Below are 21,756 nucleotides of genomic sequence, written 5' to 3' on the forward strand. Positions count from 1 at the left end.
GAGCCGAGATGGCGCCACTGCACTCCAGCCTGGGTGACAGAGCGAGACTGCATCTCAAAAAAAAAAAAAAAAAAAATGGCATCGTAAATGGCCCGGTTTGGGAATGGGATTTGAGGAGTGGATGGGGGAGGGCCTTACAGGGTGGTGGGCCATGGGGGTGGAGTGCTGCCCTCCCAGAGTCTCTCCTGGAGGTGGCAGCCTCTTCCTAAGGGTAGGGACAGAGACAGATGAGATGTTTAAGAGTAAGACAGGGTTTGAGGGCAGGGCTGCCTGGGAATGGAGTGAGGAGAGTGTAGACTGTAATTCCAGTGATACTGGCTGTGACCTTGCCGTTTCTCGGCCCCAGCGTTCGTACTCTGTGAAATGGGGCTTCCACATGAAGAAGTAGGGATCAGGAAGAGATTAGGAAGACGAGCTCCAGGACTGACAGCCTAGTCCAATCCGGTTCTGCCACTTCCCTGCTGTGTGACTTTGGATAGGTGTTGCAACCTCTCTGGGCCAGCCTTACTTTCCTGATTTGTAAAAACAGCAGTACCTTCTAGACTCCCAGAAGAAAAGTAAATTTATTTATTTATTTATTTATTTTTTACTTTTTTTTTTTTTTTGAGACGGAGTCTCGCTGTGTCTCCCAGACTGAAGTGCAGTGGCGTGATCTCGGCTCACTGCAAGCTCCACCTCCCAGGTTCACGCCATTCTCCTGCCTCAGCCTCCCGAGTAGCTGTGACTACAGGTGCCCGCCACCACACCCGGCTAATTTTTTGTATTTTTAGTAGAGATGAGGTTTCACTGTGTTAGCCTGGATGGTCTCGATCTCCTGATCTCGTGATCCACCCACCTCCGCCTCCCAAAGTGCTGGGATTACAGGCATGAGCCACCAGGCCCGGCCAGAAAAGTAAATTAAAAAAAAAAAAAAAATGGCAGTACTCACTTCATAGGACTGTTGGAAAATTAAACTAGTGAATACCCATTAAAGTGCTTGGACCCTGAAGTCAGATGGCTGGGGTGATGGGAGATGGGTCGGGGAAGTGGGTACACTAAGCCTGATGACCTAGAAAGAGACCTTGGGCTGACAATACAATACAGTCTAACGTAGCCTGGAGGGCAGTGGCGCCATCTCGGCTCACTGCAAGCTCCGCCTCCCGGGTTCACGCCATTCTCCTGCCTCAGCCTCCTGAGTAGCTGGGACCACAGGCGCCCGCCACCGCGCCCGGCTAATTTTTTGCATTTTTAGTAGAGATAGGGTTTCACCGTGGTCTCGATCTCCTGACCTTGTGATCCGCCCGCCTCGGCCTCCCAAAGTGCTGGGATTACAGGCGTGAGCCACCGCGCCCGGCCCCTGGAAGTTATTTTCACCAAAGCCTGAATCCATTCTTGGCAGCCTTGTACCTATTTGATTCCCCGTTCTGCCCCTTTCCAGCTGTGTGACTCTGGGCAAGTCACTTAACCTCTTTGAGCCTTATTGTTGGGAATGTTAAATAAGTCAACATATGTAAAGCACTTAGCACAGTACTTGACATATAGGTGTATTCAATAAAAGTTAACTATCAGGGCCTGGCATGGCGGGGCGCGCCTGTAGTCCCAGCTACTCGGGAGGCTGAAGCGGGAGGATTGCTTGAGGCTTGGAATTGGAGGTTGCAGTGCACTATGATTGTGCCTGTGAATAGCTACTCTGCTCCAGCCTGAGCAACATAGCAAGACCCCATTAAGAACCCATGTCTAAAAAGCAAACAAAAGCTTGTTTGTGGAATGGCTGTTTAACGTCCATGATAACCTCCTTCTAGCACATTCTCCTGTCAATGAAGAGGCTGAAAAGCTAAAGACTAGATTTTCCAGAGGGAAAGTAGGAAAGTAGTTCTGGGGCCCGAGCAGTGTTTCTTCAGCCCTTCCAACGATTTTGTTAGTGCCTAATTTATGATAACAGAGTCCTAATATATAATAACAGAGTCTCGCTCTGTCGCCCAGGCTGGAGTGCAGTGGCGCGATCTTGGCTCACTGCAAGCTCCGTCTCCCAGGTTCACGCCATTCTCCTGCCTCAGTCAACCCCCGCCCACCCTCCGGGTAGCTGGGACGACAGGCGCCTGCCACCATGGCCGGCTAATTTTTTTTTTTTTTTTTAGTAGAGACAGGGTTTCATCGTGTTAGCCAGGATGGTCTCGATCTCCTGACCTCGTGATCCGCCCGCCTCGGCCTCCCAAAGTGCTGGGATTAGAGGCGTGAGCCACCGCGCCTGGCCGATAGCAGAGTCCTTTCTATTTAAGCTGGGTAGTGGTTACTGTCGCCTACATTTGCCAGATAAGGTTACTATTATTTACTTAGTCAGCAAATACTCATTTACCTTGAGGGCACTGGGGAGCCATGGCAAGTTCTGAGGAGACGAGGTCAGCAGGCAGGGTTTAGGTGGGAGTGGGAAAGACTGGGGCAGGAGTCTAGGGAGGAAGTTGGGGCAGGAGGGACAGTGGAGGGGGTCTTGAGTTAGTGTGGGCAGTGGAGGGGCAGAGGTCGGATGGACAGTCGGGCTCTGGGGGGTGGGATGAAGATAGGTGATGAGGGTTGTAAAGCTCCCCACGGCCAATTGTTTCTTTAAGACTCAAAGCAGAGGGCGCTCACGGCACAAGGTCCTGCTGGAGCGTTGATTGGCTCAGCCCAGGTCACCGGCCTCGACCATTGCTGCAAGGGATTCTGGGAAATTGAGTTTCTGGCATCTTTGGCGTCTCCAAAGGAGGCGGGCTTACAGTGGGGAATCCCCAAACATAGAAAGGGCTTCTGGCACTGTGTGGCTAAAAAGAATGTGAAATGGGCCGGGCAGGGTGCCTCACGCCTGTAATCGCAGTACTTTGAGAGGCCGAGGCGGGTGGATCACCTGAGGTAGGAGTTCGAGACCAGCCTGGCCAACATGGCGAAACCCCTTCTCTACTAAAAATACAAAAATTAGCCGGGCGTGGTGGCGCATGCCTGTAGTCCCAGCTACTCCGGAGGCTGAGGCAGGAGAATTGCTTGAACCCGGGAGGCAGAAGTTGCAGTGAGCCGAGATCGCGCCACTGCACTACAGCCTGGATGACAGAGCAAGACTTCGTCTCAAAATAAATAAATAAATAAATAAATTGGCCGTGCGCGGTGGCTCACGCCTGTAATCGCAGCACTTTGGGAGACTGAGGCAGCTGAATCACGAGGTCAGGAGATCGAGCCCATCCTGGCTAATACGGTGAAACCCCGTCTCTACAAAAAATACAAAAAAAAAAAAAAAAAAATAGCCGGGCGTGGTGGCAGGCACCTGTATTCCCAGCTACTCGGGAGGCTGAGGCAGAAGAATGGCATGAACCCAGGAGGCGGAGCTTGCAGTGAGCCGAGATGGCGCCACTGCCCTCCAGCCTGGGCAACAGAACTAGACTCTGTCTCCAAAAAAAAAAAAAAAAAAAAAAATCAAACCTTCCCACAGGGTGTGGCTGGGCTGTGCCACCCAAAATGTGTGTGGCATGGATCCAGTCTCTTCCCTGCTTATGACCCTCAGTGTCTCCAGTCAATCTCACAGTGGGATGATGATGATGATTTTTTCCATTTAATATTTTAAAAAATTATTCTAAAAATTTTTTTGTGGGTATTTAGTAGGTGTGTATATTTATGGGGTACATGAAGTGTTTTGATCCAGGCATGCACCTTGTAATAATCACATCATGGAGAATGGGGTATCCATCTTCGCAAACATTTGTCCTTTGTATTACAAACAATCCGATTATACTCCTTTGGTTATTTTATTTTAATTAATTAAGTTTTGCGTGCGTGAGACAGGGTCTCACTCTCTTGCCCAGGTTGGAGTGTAGCAGTGGCTCGATCACAGCTCACTGCAGCCTCAACTACCTGGGTTCGAGCAATCCTCCTACCTCAGCCTCCTGAGTAGCTGGGACCACAGGTGCACTCCACTACGCCCAGCTAATTTTTGTAGTTTTTTGTATTTTTTGCAGAGACAGGGTTTAGCTATGTTGCCAAGGCTGGTCTCAAACTCCTAGGCCCAAGGAATCCTTCCTCCTTGGCTTCCCAAAGTGCTGGGATTGCAGGTGTGAACCACCGCACCTGGCCTATTACCCTTCCCAGCTTCTGGTGTCCATCTTTCTGCTCTGTCTCCCTGAGTTCAATTGTTTGAATTTTATTTTATTTATTTTATCTTTTTTTTTGACACAGTCTCACTCTGTCACCAAGGCTGGAGTACAGTGGCACGATCACAGCTCACTGCAGCCTCACTTCCCCAGGCTCAAGTGATCCTCCCATCTCAGCCTCCTGAGTAGCTGCAACTACAGATGTGTACCACCATGTCCAACTAATTTTTATATTTTTAGTAGAGACAGGGTTTCACCATGTTGGCCAGGCTGGTCTTGAACTCCTGAGCTCAAGCAATCCTCCTGCCTCAGCCTCCTTGTTTTGATTTTTAGATCCCACAAATAACATGTGATGTTTGTCTTTTTATGCCAGGTTCATTGAACATTTTCTTTTTCTTTCTTTCTTTCTTTTTTTTTTTTTTAGTGCAATGGCGCCATCTCAGCTCACTGCAACCTCTGCCTCCTAGGTTCAAGCAATTCTTATGCCTCAGCCTCCCAACTAGCTGGGATTACAGGCATGTGCCACCACACCCGGCTAACTTTTGTATTTTTAGTAGAGATGGGGTTTCACCATGTTGGCCAGGCTGGTCTTGAACTCCTGGTTTCAAGTGATCCGCCCTCCTCTGCCTCTGCCTCCCAAAGTACTGGGATTACTAAGGGCCTGAGCCCGGCCCATCTAACATTATCACTGTCAATCACAATGGGATTAAAACTCCTCCCACAGCCCCTAGGGCATGATGGGTCTCCTCCTGGCCCCCCTCCAACCTCATCTTCTTCCTCCCACTCTCTCCTTGGCCCCATCTGCTCCAGCCCCCTGGCCTCCTTCCTGTCTGTCCTCAGATGAGTCCAGCCATTCTCACCTCCTTCAGGTCTCTGCTCAGATGTCACCTTCCCAAAGAGGCCTGCCTCGACCTCCCCTGCTGCTGTGCTGTTCCCTCATCTGTGACCCTCTTGAAATATCACCTCCAGGACGGTAGGGGTTTTGTGTTTTGTTGTAGCCTCAGGAAGTGCCTGATCGATTATTGTTTTGAGACCAGTTCCACTTAGTTTTCTGGGCCTCAGTTTCCATAACCATGAAGGAGACCCTCGCCGATCTGAGCTTGCTGGGAAAGGGCTGGGCCCCGTGTAACATTTCCAAAGCACCCCTCTCCCCTCCTCCCTCAGATCAGGAGTCTGGGGGAGAGGCAGAGAGGCTCCCTTTCTCTAAGCCAGTCCTCACCTGCCTAAGAAGATACAAAGGAGACCCAGGAGACCCTGGGAGAGGGAGGAACCCGGAAGGAAGGGACATTCTTTTCTTCACAATCCTGGGAGCTCCCTGGAGGAGGAGACCCGATCAGCCTGCAATCTTGGCGCGTCCCAGGAGGAGAAAGCGGCTTCCTCTATACTGTACCCGCCTCCATAGAACCTCCTCCTCAGCCCTGGAAGTCCTTGGTCATAGCCGAGGCGCCCAGAGTGCTTGCTATGCCCAGATCTGCGCGAGTCTGGCACTGGCGCTCTGAACCGCATCGCTGCCCAGCCCCCTTCCCCGGGAGGTGGGAGCAGCCACCCAGGGCCCCGTGGCTGCCCTTGTAAGGAGGTGAGGCCCAGGGACACCCGAGACGCCTGGTTATAATTAACCAGGACACGTGGCAAAGCCCCCTCCAACACCTGCCCCTGAACCCCCCCATACCCAGCGCCTCGGGTCTCGGCCTTTGCCGGGAGGAGACAGCAAAGCGCCCTCTAAAAATAACTCCTTTCCTAGCGGCCGAGACCCTCCCTGTCCCCCGCACAGCAGAAATCTCCCAGTGGCACTGAGAGTGCAAGGGTTAAGCGGGGGGAGGGTGACCACCGCCTCCCACCCTTGCCCTGAGTTTGAATCTCTCCAACTCAGCCAGCCTCAGTTTCCCCTCCACTCAGTCCCTAGGAGGAAGGGGCACCCAAGCGCAGGTTTCTGGGGTTAGACTGCCCTCTATTGCAATTAGGCTTGGTCAGACCCTCCCTATAGGTGGTGGCAGCAGGCGGCCACGCAGCCTCTCCCGGCCTCTGCTTCCTCCTGCTCACAGGGTCCTGGGTCCTCCTGGAGCAACAGCATGGCTCCCCGAGGTGCCGCTGGGACTCGGGTAGGGGTGAGGGCCCAGGGGGCACAGGAGGAGCCGAGGGCCACAGGAGGGGCTGGTGGCTGGAGGAGACTCAGGGGCCAGGGGAGGGTGGCTTCTACGTGCTTGGGACGTTCCCAGCCACTGTCCCATGTTCCCGGCGGGGGGCCAGCTGTCCCCACCGCCAGCCCGACTCAGCACTTGGTCAGGGTATCAGCTTGGTGGGGGGGCTTGGGCCCAGCCCCTGGGGCAGCTCAGCCCATACAAGGCCATGGGGCTGGGCGCAAGGCATGCCTGGGTTCAGGGTGGGCATGGTGCCCGAGCAGGGAGGTGAGAGGCTTAGCTGCCCTCCAGAACTCCTCCCTGGGGACAGCCCCTCCCAGCCAATTGCACAGCCTAGGTCCCCCTATATAACCCCACGGCTGCAGGCCCTTCCTTTGGGTCAGTGTCACCTCTAGGATACAGACAGCCCCCTTCAGCCCAGCCCAGCCAGGTACTGCACGGGGTGGGAATCTGGGTGGGAGCCAGAGTAGGGGGTTTCTGTGGGTGCTAGAGGCTGTCTTGGCTTGGGAAAGGGCCTGTGTGTCACCCCTTGCTCCACCAACATCCTCCTATACAAAGGCAGGTCGGTGCGTGGGAAGGTTGACCTTGTGTGTCTGGGAGTCCCCTCCATCTGTGAGGACGCCTGAACCCCGGCTGGGACCTGTGATTTCTGCGGCACAAGTCTTGGGTTATGGGGAGGGATCCCAGAAATGAAAGGGGTCCTGACAGCTGCCAACTGTCACCCCCTGCAAGGGGCTGTTGAGCCAGGCCCGCGTTCATTACGGTTTGTCGCCAACACTGGCGCCACAAGCCGTGGGAGGTGTGTCTGTCGCCTAGCAGAGTCTGCAAGAGCAGGTGTCACGGGCTTCTTTGCGTTTGCTACCGTGTAGGTCTCTGTGACCTTGTACTGACTTGGTAGCGGACACATGAGTGCCTCTATCTTGGGCGTGTCCTTGAGCTTGGAAGTGTGACTGTGTGACTCAGTTTACAGTGTGATCTGGGGAGTCTGTGGTGGTGGGGGTGTGTGGCTCCGGGGCTTTCTGCTTATGTCTCTTGGGGGGGGTCCCCCACCTTGCCTCCGTGCCCTCTCCTGGCATGTCCCTGGCAGGGATTGGGGGGGCATCCTCTGAAGGGAGGGGGTCTGGGCTGCCAGCTCGGGATGTCCTTGAGTCCCGGAGCCGAACCCCGGGGCCTGGACCCGTGTCCTCCCAGCCACCCTGGCCCACCTGTCTTGGGCCTGCTGACTTGGTGCAAGCCGAGCCCCGGAATGTGGGGGTGGGGAGGGGCAGCAGCTGGGGGTGGGGCGGCAGGCAATTGCCAGAGTCTAAAAATAACCACCCTGGACGGCAGCGCCCAAGGTCTTTGGCGGGTCCCTGTTCCTCTTCCCTGGCCTCAGCTCACCATGGTCCCAATTTCCCTCCCACAATCCCACCTGCTTCCTATCCCCCTCTCCCACTGCTATTGGAGGTCCCTTCTCCTTTCTGGGTCCAGTGAATAAAATAATAATAACAATAGGACCTGGCGCAGTGGATCACATGCATAATCCCAGCATTTTGGGAGGTCGATGCTGGAGATCACTTGAGGCCAGGAATCCCAGACCAGCCTGGGCAACATAGTGAGACCTCATCTCTACAAAAAAAAAGTAGTAATAACAATAATAGCAGCCACCAGGGTTTCAGGCTCCAACTCTATGCCAGGGCCTGTGCTCAGCCAACCTCATGGCCAAGCTCAGAGGATCCTGGCAATCCTATGGGGTAGGCTCAGTTCACAGGAGACAAGGTCCAGAGAGGCCTAGTGACTGGCCTGGGGTCATACAGCAGGAAAATGGCATAGGTGGGATTTGAACCTGGCTCTGACGACCCAGAGGCTGAGTTTTTCTTCCCTGCTGAACCTTGTGGGAGAATTGTCAGCAGGCAGAGGTGGGGGCGGCCACCCAGCCCTCCCCCGACCCAGCCCCTTTGTCTTTGGATTGATCATCCAAGAACTGCTCACATACTCACTCCCAGCAACACCCTCACCTCCACCTTCTCACCAGCTCCTCACACGAACGTTTAAAATAACAACAGGCCAGGCGCGGTCTCATGCCTATAATCCCAGCACTTTGGGAGGCAGAGGTGAGCGGATCACTTGAGGTCAGGAGTTCAAGACCAGCCTGGGCAACATGGCAAAACCCCGTCTTTACTAAAAATACCAAAAAAAAAAAATTACCTGGGTGTGGCGCACACCTGTAGTTGCAGCTACTTGGGAGGCTGAAGCAGGATAATTGCTTGAACCTGGGAGGTGGAAGTTGTAGTGAACTGAGATTGCACCACTGCACTCCAGCCTGGGTGACAGAGAGAGACTCCGTCTCAAACATAATAATAATAATAATAATAATAATAATAATAATAATAATAATAATAGCTAAGTGAAATAATGTTTATTGTGAACCAGGCACTCTTCCGAGAGCTATACCTGCATTCACACATTTAATCCTTTCAACACTGCCATGCGGCGGGTGCTGTTAGGATCCTGATTGTCCAGCTGAATAAACTGAGGCACAGAGAGGTTAAGCAACTTGCCCCCGGGCACAGAACAGTCGTAGGTAGCAGAGCTGGGAATCAAACCCTGGGCCGATTCCAGAACCTACGCTCTTACCCACGCATGATATTTTTCCAGCCTCCGCGTGGGGCCTATTTTCCACCTGGGGAAATTGAGTCTCCAAAAAGAATGACTAGTCCAGGCTCACCCAGCTGGGATGTGGCAGAGCCGGGCCCTTGATCTAAGACTCCGGATGCCTCCTGCTGAGACGCAGGGGCTGGGAGAGAGGATTTCGCTTGTTCCAAGTCACACAGCCTGCCTGACCCCAATGCCTCGCTCGCTGGGTTCTCTTGCTGCTGTTTGCAAGATGTGAGGTAGGCGGGGCACAGTGGCTCACGCCTGTAATCCCAGCACTTTGGGAGGCCGAGGTGGGTGAATCACTTGAGGCCAGGAGTTTGAGACCAGCCTGGCCAACCAGTAGAGATGGTGAAACTCCATCTTACTAAAAATACAAAAAAATTAGCCAGGCATGGTGATGTGCGCCTATAATCCCAGCTACTCAGGAGGCTGAAACAGGATAATCGCTTGAACCTGGGAGGTGGAGGTTGCAGTGAGCTGAGATCTCGCCACTGTACTCCAACCTGGGTGACAGAGTGAGACTCCTTCCCAAAAAAAAGAGCTGTGGCTCACGACTGTAATCCCAGCACTTCGGGAGGCGGAGGCAGGCAGATCATGAGGTCAGGAGATTGAGACCATCCTGGCTAACACGGTGAAACCCCGTCTCTACTAAAAATACAAAAAATTAGCCGGGCGTGGTGGTGGGCGCCTGTAGTCCCAGCTACTCGGGAGGCCAAGGCAGGAGAATCACTTGAACCCGGGAGACAGAGGTTGCAATGAGCTGAGATTGCGCCACTGCACTCCAGCCTGGGTGACAGAGGGAGACTTTGTCTCAAAAAAATAAAAATAAATAAAGAAAGAAGAAGAAGAAGAAGAAGAAAACAGATGCGAGCTAATCTTCCCCTCCTGTCCTGCCCATCAGGTCTCCTACACCGCCACCATGCCGTTCGGTAACACCCACAACAAGTTCAAGCTGAATTACAAGCCTGAGGAGGAGTACCCCGACCTCAGCAAACATAACAACCACATGGCCAAGGTACTGACCCTTGATCTCTACAAGAAGCTGAGGGACAAGGAGACCCCATCGGGCTTCACCCTAGACGATGTCATCCAGACAGGAGTGGACAACCCAGGTGAGCCTCCCCGGTAGAGCACTGAAGGGGCTACCTGGGGGCTCCAGAGGCTGCAGGCTACGCCCCATCCCACCTCCCCTGAAGTGGGAGGGGTCTCAGTTTTCTCATCTGTAAACCGGGGCTGTTGTGAGAATCAATGCACTAATATACATAAAGGGCTTGGGACAGTGCAAGGTATGTAGCAAACCATGCAATAAACATGCACGAGAATAATGTGAGATCCCCGAGGAGGTCGGTTCATCTCCCGAACCTCAGTCTCCTCATCTGAAAAATGGGCACCCATGTTGTGAAAACACAGGTCAATGACTGTGCAGTGCTTACAGTGGCGCCTAGCACCAAGTGAGTGCTCAAGCTCTGACGGGAGGCCAGGTGCAGTGGCTCATGCCTGTAATCCCAACATTTGGGGAGGCCCAGGTGGAAGGATCGCTTGAGGCCAGGAGTTTGAGACCAGCCTGGGCAACATAGCAAGACCCTGTCTCGACAAAAAATACAAAAAAATTAGCCAAGTGTGGTAATGAGGGCCTGTGGTCCAAGCTACTCAGGAGGCTGCGGTGGGAGGATAGCTTGAGCCTGGGAGGTGCAGGTTGCAGTAAACCGAGATCACGCCACTGTACTTCAGCCACAGAGTGAGACCCTGTCTCAAAAAAAAGAGAATCAGATAGGGGATGTTATTAATGTTATGGTTGTTTCTCAAAGCCCTTTCGCTCACAAGGCAAAGAGAGCTGGGAGTGGACAGGAGGCTCTAGTGCCCCTCACGTCCAGCTCTCTGTGTGATGCAGTGGAGAGGCCTCTCTCTTCGGGTCCCTGTTTTTCCACTGGGTCTTTCAAGTCTCTGGCCTTCCTGACCCTCTGTGGCAGGTGGTACCCCAAGATCCTAACAACATTTCAGGCTGAGACGTCATGACTTTGGGTGCTAATGTTTCCGAGGTGCTGATGTTTTTAGCACCAGGTACCCTCTGAAGCTCCCCTTTCTCCTTTGACCCCACGCCCCGCATTCTTTCTTCTCTCCTACTTTGACTCCTCCCAGCCACCTTGACCTCTCCCAGTCTTCCCTCCCGGTTCCCACCAGTCCTCAGTCTTATTTCTTTTTTTTTTTTTTTTCCTTTCTTTTTTTTTGAGAAAGAGTTTGTTCTATCACCCAGGCTGGAGTGCAGTGGTGACATCTCGGCTCACTGCAACCTCCACCCCCTTGGTTCAAGCAGTTCTCATGCCTCAGCCTCCCAAGTAGCTGGGATTACAGGCGTGTGCCCCACACCCAGCTAATTTTTGTATTTTTAGTAGAGACAGGGTTCACCCTGTTGGCCAGGCTGGTCTCAAACTCCTGACCTCAAGAGATCCACCCCCCTCGGCCTCCCAAAGTGCTGGGATTGCAGGTATGAGCCACTGCGCCCAACCCTTAGTATTCTCAATTCCCACCCAGAGGTATTGAATGTACCCCCCCCCAACCCTGACACACACATGTCCACACAGTCTCCACTGAGCCCATGAGCCCAGGTCCTGTTTGCTGGGGACTAGCAGCTCTGACCTCACCCCCACCCCTCCAGGTCACCCCTTCATCATGACTGTGGGCTGCGTGGCTGGTGATGAGGAGTCCTATGAAGTTTTCAAGGAACTCTTTGATCCCATCATCTCGGATCGCCACGGGGGCTACAAACCCACCGACAAGCACAAGACTGACCTCAACCATGAGAACCTCAAGGTCAGTGTCTGCACGGAGGGGAGGGCCGAGGGGTGAGGAGGAGAGAGATCACAGGAGAGATGGGGGGAGAGAGAAATACAGAGACATAGAGGTGTGGAGAAGCAGAGAGATGAAAGAGAGAGGGACATTGGGAGGCCGAGGCGAACATATCACTTGAGGTCAGGAGTTTAAGACCAGCCTGGCCGGCCGGGCACAGTGGCTCACGCCTGTAATCCCAGCACTTTGGGAGGCCGAGGCAGGTGCCGATCACGAGGTCAGGAGATCAAGACCATCCCGGCTAACACGCTGAAACCCCGTCTCTACTAAAAATACAAAAAAAAAATTAGCCAGGCATGGTGGTGGGCGCCTGTAGTCCCTGCTACTCGGGAGGCTGAGGCAGGAGAATGGCATGAACCCAGAAGGCAGAGCATGCAGTGAGCGAAGGCCAAGCCACTGCACTCCAGCCTGGGTGACAGAGCGAGACTCCGTCTCAAAAAAAAAAAAAAGAATGGGCCAGCCAGGCACGGTGGCTCACGCCTGTAATCCCAGCACTTTGGGAGGCCAAGGTGGGCAGATCATCTTAGGTTGAGAATTCGAGACCAGCCTGAACAACATGGAGAAATCCTGTCTCTACTAAAAATACAAAATTAGCTGGGTGTGCTGGTGCATGTGGTAGCACATGCCTGTGATCCCAGCTACGCGAGAGACTGAGGCAGAAGAATCGCTTGAACCTGGGAGGCGGAGGTTGCAGTGAGCAGAGATCGTGCCATTGCACTCCAGCCTGGGCAACAAGGGCGAAACTTGGTCTCAAAAAACAAAACAAAAAAACAAAAAAATAAATTAGCTGGGCATGGTGGTGCACGCCTGTAATCCCAGCTACTCAGGAGGTGGAGGCAGGAAAATCTCTTGCACCCAGGAGACGGAGGCTGCAGTGAGCTAAGATCGTGCCACTGCACTCCAGCCTGGGTGACAGAGCAAGATTCTATCTCAGAAAAAAAAAAAAAAAAGGAAAGAGAGAGGGACAGAGAGACACAGAGACAGCCAAGGAGACAGAAAGAGGAGAGGGAGAGGGAGAAGAAAGGCACAAAAGCATGTAGAAAAGGAAGAGGCATAGCTGGGCACAGGGGCTCATACCTGTAATCCCAACACTTTAGAAGGCTGAAGTGGGTAGATCATGAGGTCAGAAGTTTGAGATCAGCCTGACCAACATGGTGAAACCCAGTCTCTACTGAAAATACAAAAATTAGCTGGGCATGGTGGCACACACCTGTAATCCCAGCTACTCAGCCTGGGCAACAGAGCGAGACTGTCTCAAAAAAAAAAAAAAAAAAAGGGAGCGGCAGAGACACAGAGGAAGACAAAAGGGAGCATCAGAGAAGGCAGGAGAGACAGGCAGAGAGAAAGACATGCAGTTGCAGTCAGAGACAGACAGGGAGAGTGGGAGAAAGGGAGACAGGAAGAGAAACAGAAACGGGCAGAAAGGCTGGGTGCAGTGGCTATACCTGTACTCCCAGCACTTAGGGAGGCTGAGGTGGGAGGATCACTTGAGGCCAGGAGAGTTCACAACCAGCTTGGGCAACGTAGCAAGAACCTGTCTCTACCAAAAAAAAAAAAAAAAAAAAAAAAGCCTAAATATTTAGTTAGGCATGGTGGCTCACGCCTGTAATCCCACTGCGTTGGGAGGCTGAGGCAGGAGGACTGCTTGAGCCCAGAAGTTTGAGATCAGCCTGGGCAACATAGTGAGACCCTGTCTCTATTTTTTTTTTTTTGAGACAGAATCTCACTCTATCACCCAGGCTGGAGTGCAGTGGCTGGATCTCAGCTCATGGAAACCCCCGATCCCCAGGTTTAAGTGATTCTTATGTCTCAGCCTGCTGAGTAGCTGGGATTACAGGCACGTGCCACCATGCCCAGCTAAATTTTGTATTTTTAGTAGAGATGGGGTTTCACCATGTTGGCCAGGATGGTCTCGATCTCCTGACCTCAGGTGATTGGCTCACCTCGGCTTCCCAAAGTGTTGGGATTACAGGTGTGAGCCACCGCGCCCAGCCCCTGTCTCTATTTATAAAAAAAAAATTTATTTTAAGTTAGCCAAACATGGTGGCACATACCTGTTAGTCCCAGCTACTTGGGAGGCTGAGGCAGGGGAATTGCTTGAGCCCAGGAGTTTGAGGTTGCAGTAAGCTATGATGGCACCACGGCACTCCAGCCTGGGTGACAGTGAGAGACCCTGTCTCGAAAAAAAAAAAAAAAAAAAGGAAAAGAAATATACAAAGGTGGGGGGAGAGAGGTATAAAGAAAAACAGAGATAGGAGATGAGAGAGAGACAGAGAAGGGAGAGACAGAGCGCAGGTATGGGTGGCGGGGAGAGGCTCTGCACAACCAATCAGTGAGGAAGCAGAGGGCAAAGGAAGCAACAGGGAGACTGAGGGGAGCATCTGGGCGAGACTTGGGCTTGCTGGAGGGGGCGGAAGATCTACCTGGTCCTGATCTCCCACCCGCTCTCCAGGGTGGAGACGACCTGGACCCCCACTATGTGCTCAGCAGCCGTGTCCGCACCGGCCGCAGCATCAAGGGCTACACGCTGCCCCCACACTGCTCCCGTGGTGAGCGCCGGGCGGTGGAGAAGCTCTCCGTGGAAGGTGAGTGCCCCCACCCCGTCCACTGCTGGGGTCACCCAGCCCTGTCTCTGTTCCTCCATGGGCAGGTCCTCGGGTCTCTTTGGGCCCCCGTTTTCCAAAGTAGGGGAAGAGCTTGGTAAATCGTGGGGGCTTGGGGAGTGGTGCTGGCCGTGGGCATTACCTGCTGTGCCGGAGATCCGGGGGTGCTGTCCAGACTCAAGGGCCCCTGAGAAGACCCACACAGACACCCGGCTGCCCCCAGCGTCCTGCCATCCGTTCATCCAGCACACATTTCCAGGGGTTCTTGCCCTGTGTGGGGAGATGGGGGTCCCTCGCTGTTCTCATAGAGTGTTCAGCTGGTGGGGAGATGAGAGGAAATACAGAGATCCACAGATGAACAAGATAATTCAAAAGTGCCATGAAGCCAAGACATGGGTGTGGTGAAGAATGACCGAGGGGAGCTGCCTCAGAAAGGAGGAGTTGAGGCCGGGCACAGTGGCTCACAACAGTAATCACAGCAGTGTGGGAGGCCTAGGAGGGGGGATCGCTTGAGCCTAGGAGTTTAAGACCAGACTGGGCCACATAGCAAGACCGTGTCTCTACAAAAAACACAAAAATGAGCCACGAGTGGTGACACACACCTGTCATCCCAGCTACTCAGGAGACTGAGGTGGGAGGATCGCTTGAGCCCGGAAGGTTGAGGCTGCAGTGAACCGTGACTGTGCCACTGCACTCCAGCCTGGGTGACAGAGTGAGAACCTGCCTCAAAAACAAATGAAAAGAGGCCGGGCACAGTGGCTCACACCTGTAATCCCAGCACCTTGGGAGGCTGAGGCAGGAGACTCGCTTGAACCTGGGAGGCAGAGGTTGCAGTGAGCCGAGATCGCGCCATTGCACTCCAGCCTGGGCAACAAAAGCAAAACTCTATCTCAAAAAAAAAAAAAAAAGATGGGGGGTCTTGCTATGTTACCCAGGCTGACCTCCTGGCTTAAGTGATCCTCCTGCCTCAGCCTCCCCAGTATCTGGGACTACAGGCTCGTGCCAGTGCACCTGGCTACCATTCTGCCTTATAATAATTTTTACTAATGGCCTCTCAAAGTCCTGAGACTTCAGCCATCTGTCTGGCCAGCCATTAGGAGCAGACACCAGCACAATGTGGCCTGCAGGTGGGCTGGATGTGAGGGTCCCTCAGGGGAAGGGGTGGGTCTGTTTTCTAGATTGAGCACATCGTGTGGCCATTCCTGGGGGCCTGGACAGATGGCAGGAACAGATTTTGGGGAACCGTCATAAGTGTGGGTTTAGACACAGGGTTCAGATGCCTTTAGGACATCCAGGGGGCCAAGGCCCAGGCCCATTAGGAGCAGCAGCAGGGGGAACCCTGGGCCTCCACGCCCTGGTTGAAGTGGGACAGGCTAGCGACCACTCCCTCGTGTGTCCCCATAGCTCTTAACAGCCTGACGGGCGAGTTCAAAGGGAAGTACTACCCTCTGAAGAGCATGACGGAGAAGGAACAGCAGCAGCTCATCGATGACCACTTCCTGTTCGACAAGCCCGTGTCCCCACTGCTGCTAGCCTCAGGCATGGCCCGCGACTGGCCCGACGCCCGTGGCATCTGGTGAGGCCCCTCCCCGCCCCCTGGCTTCCTCTTCCCCCAGCCTCCTCCAGTCCCACAATGGCCCTCCTCACTCCTCCACCAAAGCCAAGGCCATATACGTAATTATGATCTTCTACATGCCACGGAAAATGATCTTGCCCTCCGCCCCTGCCTATCCTGTGGTCTGTGTGTCAGATTTTGGGAAATCTGGACCAGAGAAGTGGTAGTTAAAAACAGACTTGGCCGGGCGTGGTGGCTCACACCTGTAATCCCTGCACTTTGGGAAGCCAAGGCGGGCGGATCACTTGAGGTCAGGAGTTTGAGACCAGCCTGGCCAACACGGTGGAACCCCATCTCTACTAAAAAATACAAAAATTTAGCTGGGTGTAGTGGCAGGCGCCTGTAGTCCCAGCTACTTGGGAAGATGATGCAGGAGAATCACTTGAACCCAGGAGGCGGAGGTTGCAGTGAGCCGAGATCGCACCACTGAACTCCAGCCTGGGCGACAGAGCGAGATTCCGTTTCCAAAAAAAAAAGCCGGGTGTGATGGTGTATACCTGTGGTCCCAGCTACTCCAGAGGCTGAGGATCGCTTGGGCCCAGGGGATTAAGGTTACCGTGAATCGTGACCGAAGTACTGCACTCCAGCTACCCTGTCTCAAAAATAAGAACTTAGACTTGAACCACACTCCCTAAGTTCAAATTCCAGCTCTACCATTTACTAGCTTTACTAGCTTTGTGACCTTGGGTAACTTATTTTATTTTTCTCTACCCCAGTTTCCTATCTATAGGATAGGGATCACAGTTATTTGTAGCTTCTGGTGTTCTTGTGAGGATTAAATGAGTTAATTTATGTAAAGTATTAAAAGCAGTGCCTGGGCCAGGCGCGGTGGCTCACGCCTGTAATCCCAGCACTTTGGGAGGCCAAGGCGGGGGGATCTCGAGGTCAGGAGATCCAGACCATCCTGGCTAACATGGTGAAACCCTGTCTCTACTAAAAATACAAAAAATTAGCCGGGTGTGGTGGCAGGCGCCTGTAGTCCCAGCTACTGTGAGGCTGAGGCAGGAGAATGGTGTGAACCCAGGAGGCGGAGCTTGCAGTGAGCCGAGATTGCATCACTGCACTCCAGCCTGGGCAACAGAGTGAGACTCTGTCTTGAAAAAAAAAAAAGCAGTGCCTGGTATACACTAAGTGTCCAGTTCATCTTGGTTATTCATCTTATCTTTATTATAAACTATTATTGCTAGACTTGCTTTGACTCTTTGAATCCCTGATTCAGGTAGTCAAAGATTTAAAAAGATTTAGAGAACCTAGGTTTCAATTGATGAGGGGATCCTGGGTGCTAAGATATACAGATGGGATGATTCTAAGATTTCAAGATTTTAAATATTTTCAGGTTTTAAGATTCCACTCATTTCAAATTCTGTCATTCCATAATTTGAAGCATTTCTGGATTTATTTATTTATTTATTTTGAGATGGACTCTCACTCTGAGGCCCAGGCTGGAGTGCAGTGGGACGATCTTGGCTCACTGAAACCTCCGTCTCCCGGGTTCAAATGATTCTCTCACCCTCTGCCTCCTGAGTAGCTAAGACTACAGGCATGTGCCACTGTGCCCAGCTAGTTTTCGTATTTTTGGTAGAGACAGGGTTCTGCTATGTTGCTCAGGCTGGTCTCAAACTCTTCACCTTAAGTGATCCGCCCACCTCAGCCTCCCAAAGTGCTGGGATTACAGGCGTGAGCCACCATGCCTTCCCTCAGATTTTTTTTTTTTTGAGACAGGGTCTTGCTCTGTTGCCCAGGCTGAAGCGCAGTGGTGGGATCATGGCTTACTGCAGCCTGGACCTTCCAAGGTCAAGCGATCCTCCCGCCTCAGCCTCCCCAGTGGCTTGGACTACAGGCATGTGTCCCACCATGCCTGCTAACTTTTTAAATTTTGTAGATATGTGGGTCTTGCCATGTTGCCCAGGGTGGTCTTGAGCTCCTGGGTTCAAGCAATCCTCGGGCCTCGGCCTCCCAAAGTGCTGGGATTACAGGCGTGAGTCACCACACCTGGCCATTTCCAGATCTTAATATTTTATGGCTTTTTTTTTTTTTTTTTTTGAGACGGAGTCTTGCTCTGTCACCCAGGCTGGAGTGCAATGGCCTGATCTCGACTCACTGCAAGCTCTGCCTCCCAAGTTCACGCCATTCTCCTGCCTCAGCCTCCTGAGTAGCTGGGACCACAGGTGCCCGCCACCATGCCCAGCTAATTTTTTGTGTTTTTTAGTAGAGACGGGGTTTCACCGTGTTAGCCAGGATGGTCTCGATCTCCTGACCTCATGATCCGCCCGCCTTGGCCTCCCAAAGTGCTGGGATTACAGGCGTGAGCCACCGCACCCGACCTTAATATTTTATGTTCTAAGATACTGCTTTTGAGATGCTAGGATTGGGAGCTAACACACTGCCATGGGAAGATTTTCTGGTCCTGAGACCAGATATAAGATTTCCAAGATGTTATCAATTCTGATCCCAAGCTTCTGTTCGTCAAACATCCTGAGATCCCAAGGATCTATAATAATGCTGTTCAAAGACTTAAGTCCCTAAAAGTCCTTGATCCCAGGATTCAAGGTTTTGCAGATCCTGTGACGTTAGAGTCTACAGGTTTAAGCTTCTGCGTTTTGAGAAGGCAGATGCCACCCACCTCCCACCTCTCAGGCTCTCTTCCCCCTGACGGTGGACAGATGTTTGGGGAAGGGCTGGGAATGGGGTTCCCGCGGGGCTGACACCTTGGCCTCTTGCTGTGGCACCTTACCCTAGGCACAATGACAACAAGAGCTTCCTGGTGTGGGTGAACGAGGAGGATCACCTCCGGGTCATCTCCATGGAGAAGGGGGGCAACATGAAGGAGGTTTTCCGCCGCTTCTGCGTGGGGCTGCAGAAGGTGGGTGTCTGCCCTTAGCTGCTGACTTCCGACTCCACCTTGAACGCCCCACCTGCTTTCCGAGGCCCCGCCCCTGCCCCATGCTAAGCCCTGCCCCGCCCATTTTCCAGGGCCCTGCCCCCCGGACCTGGCTCCACCCCATGCCAAACCCCGCCCCTCAAAATCAGCCCCACCCGCTTTTCAGGACCCCGCCCCTGGACCCAGCTCCACCCTACGCCCAACCCCGCCCTGAAGGATCCGCCTTCAGGCTGGGAGCGGTGGCTCATGCCTGTAATCCCAGCACCTTGGGAGGCCGAGGAGGGTCAGGAGTTCAAGACCAGCCTAGCAACATGGTGAAACCCCTGTCTCTATATCAAAAATACAAAAGAAAAAAAAAAAAAATTAGCCAGTCGTGGTGTCACGGGCCTGTAGTCCCAGCGACTCGGAAGGCTAAGTAAGGCAGGAGAATCGCTTGAACCTGGGAGAAAGAGGTTTCAGTGAGATGAGATCACGCCATTGCACTCCAGCCTGGGTGACACAGCGAGACTCTGAAGAAAAAAAAAACCCGCCTTCAAAGCGTTCTTAGTCCCCTCCCCTCAAAATCCTGCCTTGGTCACCATTGTCTAGCCTCAGAATCTCCTACCTCCCGGCTCCCCTCAGAATCCCGCCTCCACCACGTTCCCACGCCCTGTCCATGTTGCGGGTGCATTTGGGGGTGGCTGCCGGCGCTGACCCCTGGTCCTCTCCCCCAACCTCAGATCGAGGAGATCTTTAAGAAAGCGGGCCACCCCTTCATGTGGAACCAGCACCTGGGCTACGTGCTCACCTGCCCATCCAACCTGGGCACTGGGCTGCGTGGAGGCGTGCATGTGAAGCTGGCGCACCTGAGCAAGCACCCCAAGTTCGAGGAGATCCTCACCCGCCTGCGCCTGCAGAAGAGGGGTACAGGTACGGCTCCCACATCCTTTGCACCACGACGGGTGGGGAGGGCCCTTTGCGGGGATGGAAGGAGAGGTGCGACATCCCTGCGAGTTCTGGGGATCCGGCAAGAGCTGACCCTCTGTGAGCTTGCATTTCTTCCTCTGTAAAATGGGTGTCAATACCCCTAAGTCACAGGAGTCAGTGTGGGATTTTCATGATTATATAATATGCATTGCACATGCCTTTGGACCTCCCTCGGGGCCTCAGTTTTCCCATTTATAAAGCGAGGAGTGGTCAGGATTCGACCGCAGGCCGCCTGGCTCCAGAACCCACTCTCTTACCCACTATACTATATTTTCATGTTTGATAATTGAGTGGCGTGGTACCCCATCTAAAGCCAGAGACTCGTGAGTCCATGAATAAACAGGCATTATCTGTGTGCAGGTAACCTGTTACACAGTAGGCACTCACTACATGCCAATGTTGCATTTGGCACGGGGTGGGGGGCACGTCCCAGCCCCTCTGCACCTTTGCTGCCTCTTCACTTCCCTGTGCCTTGCTCCCACAGGTGGCGTGGACACAGCTGCCGTGGGCTCAGTATTTGACGTGTCCAACGCTGATCGCCTGGGCTCGTCCGAAGTAGAACAGGTGCAGCTGGTGGTGGATGGTGTGAAGCTCATGGTGGAGATGGAGAAGAAGCTGGAGAAAGGCCAGTCCATCGACGACATGATCCCCGCACAGAAGTAGGCGCCCTGCCCACCTGCCACCGACTGCTGGAACCCAGCCAATGGGAGGGCCTTGTCCACCAGAGATGCGCCCCCTCACTTCTTGCCCCGCCCCCTGTCCCGGAGTCCCACCCTGTGATGGTTCTGTCTCCTGGGAGCTCTCTCCACCCTTCTCAGAGTTCCAGTTTCAACCAGAGTTCCAACCAATGGGCTCCATCCTCTGGATTCTGGCCAAATGAAATATCTCCCTGGCAGGGTCCTCTTCTTTTCCTAGAGCTCCGCCCCCACCAGGAGCTCTAGTTAATGGAGAGCTCCCAGCACACCCGGATCTTGTGGTTTGTCTCCACGCAAAGCAATAAATAAAAGCAATGGTGGCTTTAGCTTTGTGCGATAGTTATTGAGGGAGGAGGTGCAATTGGCCACTGTCTGGCCTCGGAGTGGTTTGTCCTGTCTCGGCATGTACTAAACATGTCTTATCCCGGGTCTAAAATGAGGCAAAGTTAGGTCACAGAATCTAGTCCAAAAATTAGAAGGTTCTGTGGGGAATCTGAGAGCCGGAGAGACACTGAGCCCAGTGTCACTCACCCAAAGCATGGGCCCTTTCCAACTTTGGCTTTGAATTAGTCATGCTCAGATCTCAAACTGGGGAGGAATGCAGCCAAACGAAATGTCTGAAACTTGAATTTAGCCCAGGGGTCTCCAGTTTGAGGCTTCCCATGCAGCTCATCACATCTACCTCTATTCTGCTTCCCACTGGCTTCCTTCTGTCCCGTCTGACTTCATCCCTCTGTAGCTGCTGCCAGTCCCTTACTTTGCTCAAGAACCTGCCATGGCTCCCCATTTCCCCCAGAAAGCCTTTCTGTTATTTGCAATTCAAGGTCACACTGAAATGCATACCATTTGCTGGAGACTCACCTTTCCAGTTCTTTCCCCATTACTCCTCTGATTCTTTCACACCTTACACCCTCCAATTCCCACCTCAATGTCTTTGACCAAGCTGTTTCCCTCTCCAATCTGGAACTTTGAATCTGAGCATCCCCATGAAGTCTTTAGGGACAGGCATTTTGGAGAACTCAGTCCCAGGAAGGAACAGGAAACAAGCGTGGTAGAGCAATTGGTGCAGGGAGAAGAAGAGTTAATAGGAGTCAAGCAGTATCTGAACAAGCACTGGGTGTTGGACATGTCAATCACCTCCACCCACCCAAGGACACAGTAGGTGGGCCCCAAAAGACAAAGGTTTTAGGGGGAAAAAAAAAGTTAGGCGGGAGTAAATGGAAGACCTGACAGAGCCCTCAGGAACCTAAGGTGCTTTTTCAAACCTGAAGAGTCACAGAGAT

At 53.1% G+C, this 21,756-nt stretch overlaps 1 protein-coding gene across 1 annotated transcript; it reads left to right on the plus strand.

The window, feature by feature from the left end:
- Positions 1-6,508: 6,508 nt before the first annotated feature.
- CKM (creatine kinase, M-type) lies at positions 6,509-20,799 on the plus strand. Its single transcript, XM_003915707.3, has 8 exons — positions 6,509-6,659; positions 9,768-9,978; positions 11,523-11,677; positions 14,166-14,298; positions 15,721-15,892; positions 18,671-18,794; positions 19,532-19,721; positions 20,263-20,799. The coding sequence occupies exons 2-8, from the start codon at positions 9,786-9,788 to the stop codon at positions 20,439-20,441; spliced, it is 1,146 nt and encodes a 381-aa protein (XP_003915756.1). The 5' UTR covers positions 6,509-6,659; positions 9,768-9,785; the 3' UTR covers positions 20,442-20,799.
- Positions 20,800-21,756: the final 957 nt, after the last annotated feature.

Source organism: Papio anubis, chromosome 20 (genome assembly GCF_008728515.1).
Source record: "Papio anubis isolate 15944 chromosome 20, Panubis1.0, whole genome shotgun sequence".
In the NCBI taxonomy this organism is placed as follows: domain Eukaryota; kingdom Metazoa; phylum Chordata; class Mammalia; order Primates; family Cercopithecidae; genus Papio; species Papio anubis.

What these genes read in the sequence shown, in the direction of transcription:
- CKM (XM_003915707.3), top strand. Translation starts at nt 9,786, where the DNA reads ATGCCGTTCGGTAACACCCACAACAAGTTCAAGCTGAATTACAAGCCT. An exon ending in CCCGACGCCCGTGGCATCTG is followed by an intron (nt 15,893 to 18,670) that starts GTGAGGCCCCTC and finishes ACCTTACCCTAG; the next exon opens with GCACAATGACAACAAGAGCT. An exon ending in CCTGCAGAAGAGGGGTACAG is followed by an intron (nt 19,722 to 20,262) that starts GTACGGCTCCCA and finishes TTGCTCCCACAG; the next exon opens with GTGGCGTGGACACAGCTGCC.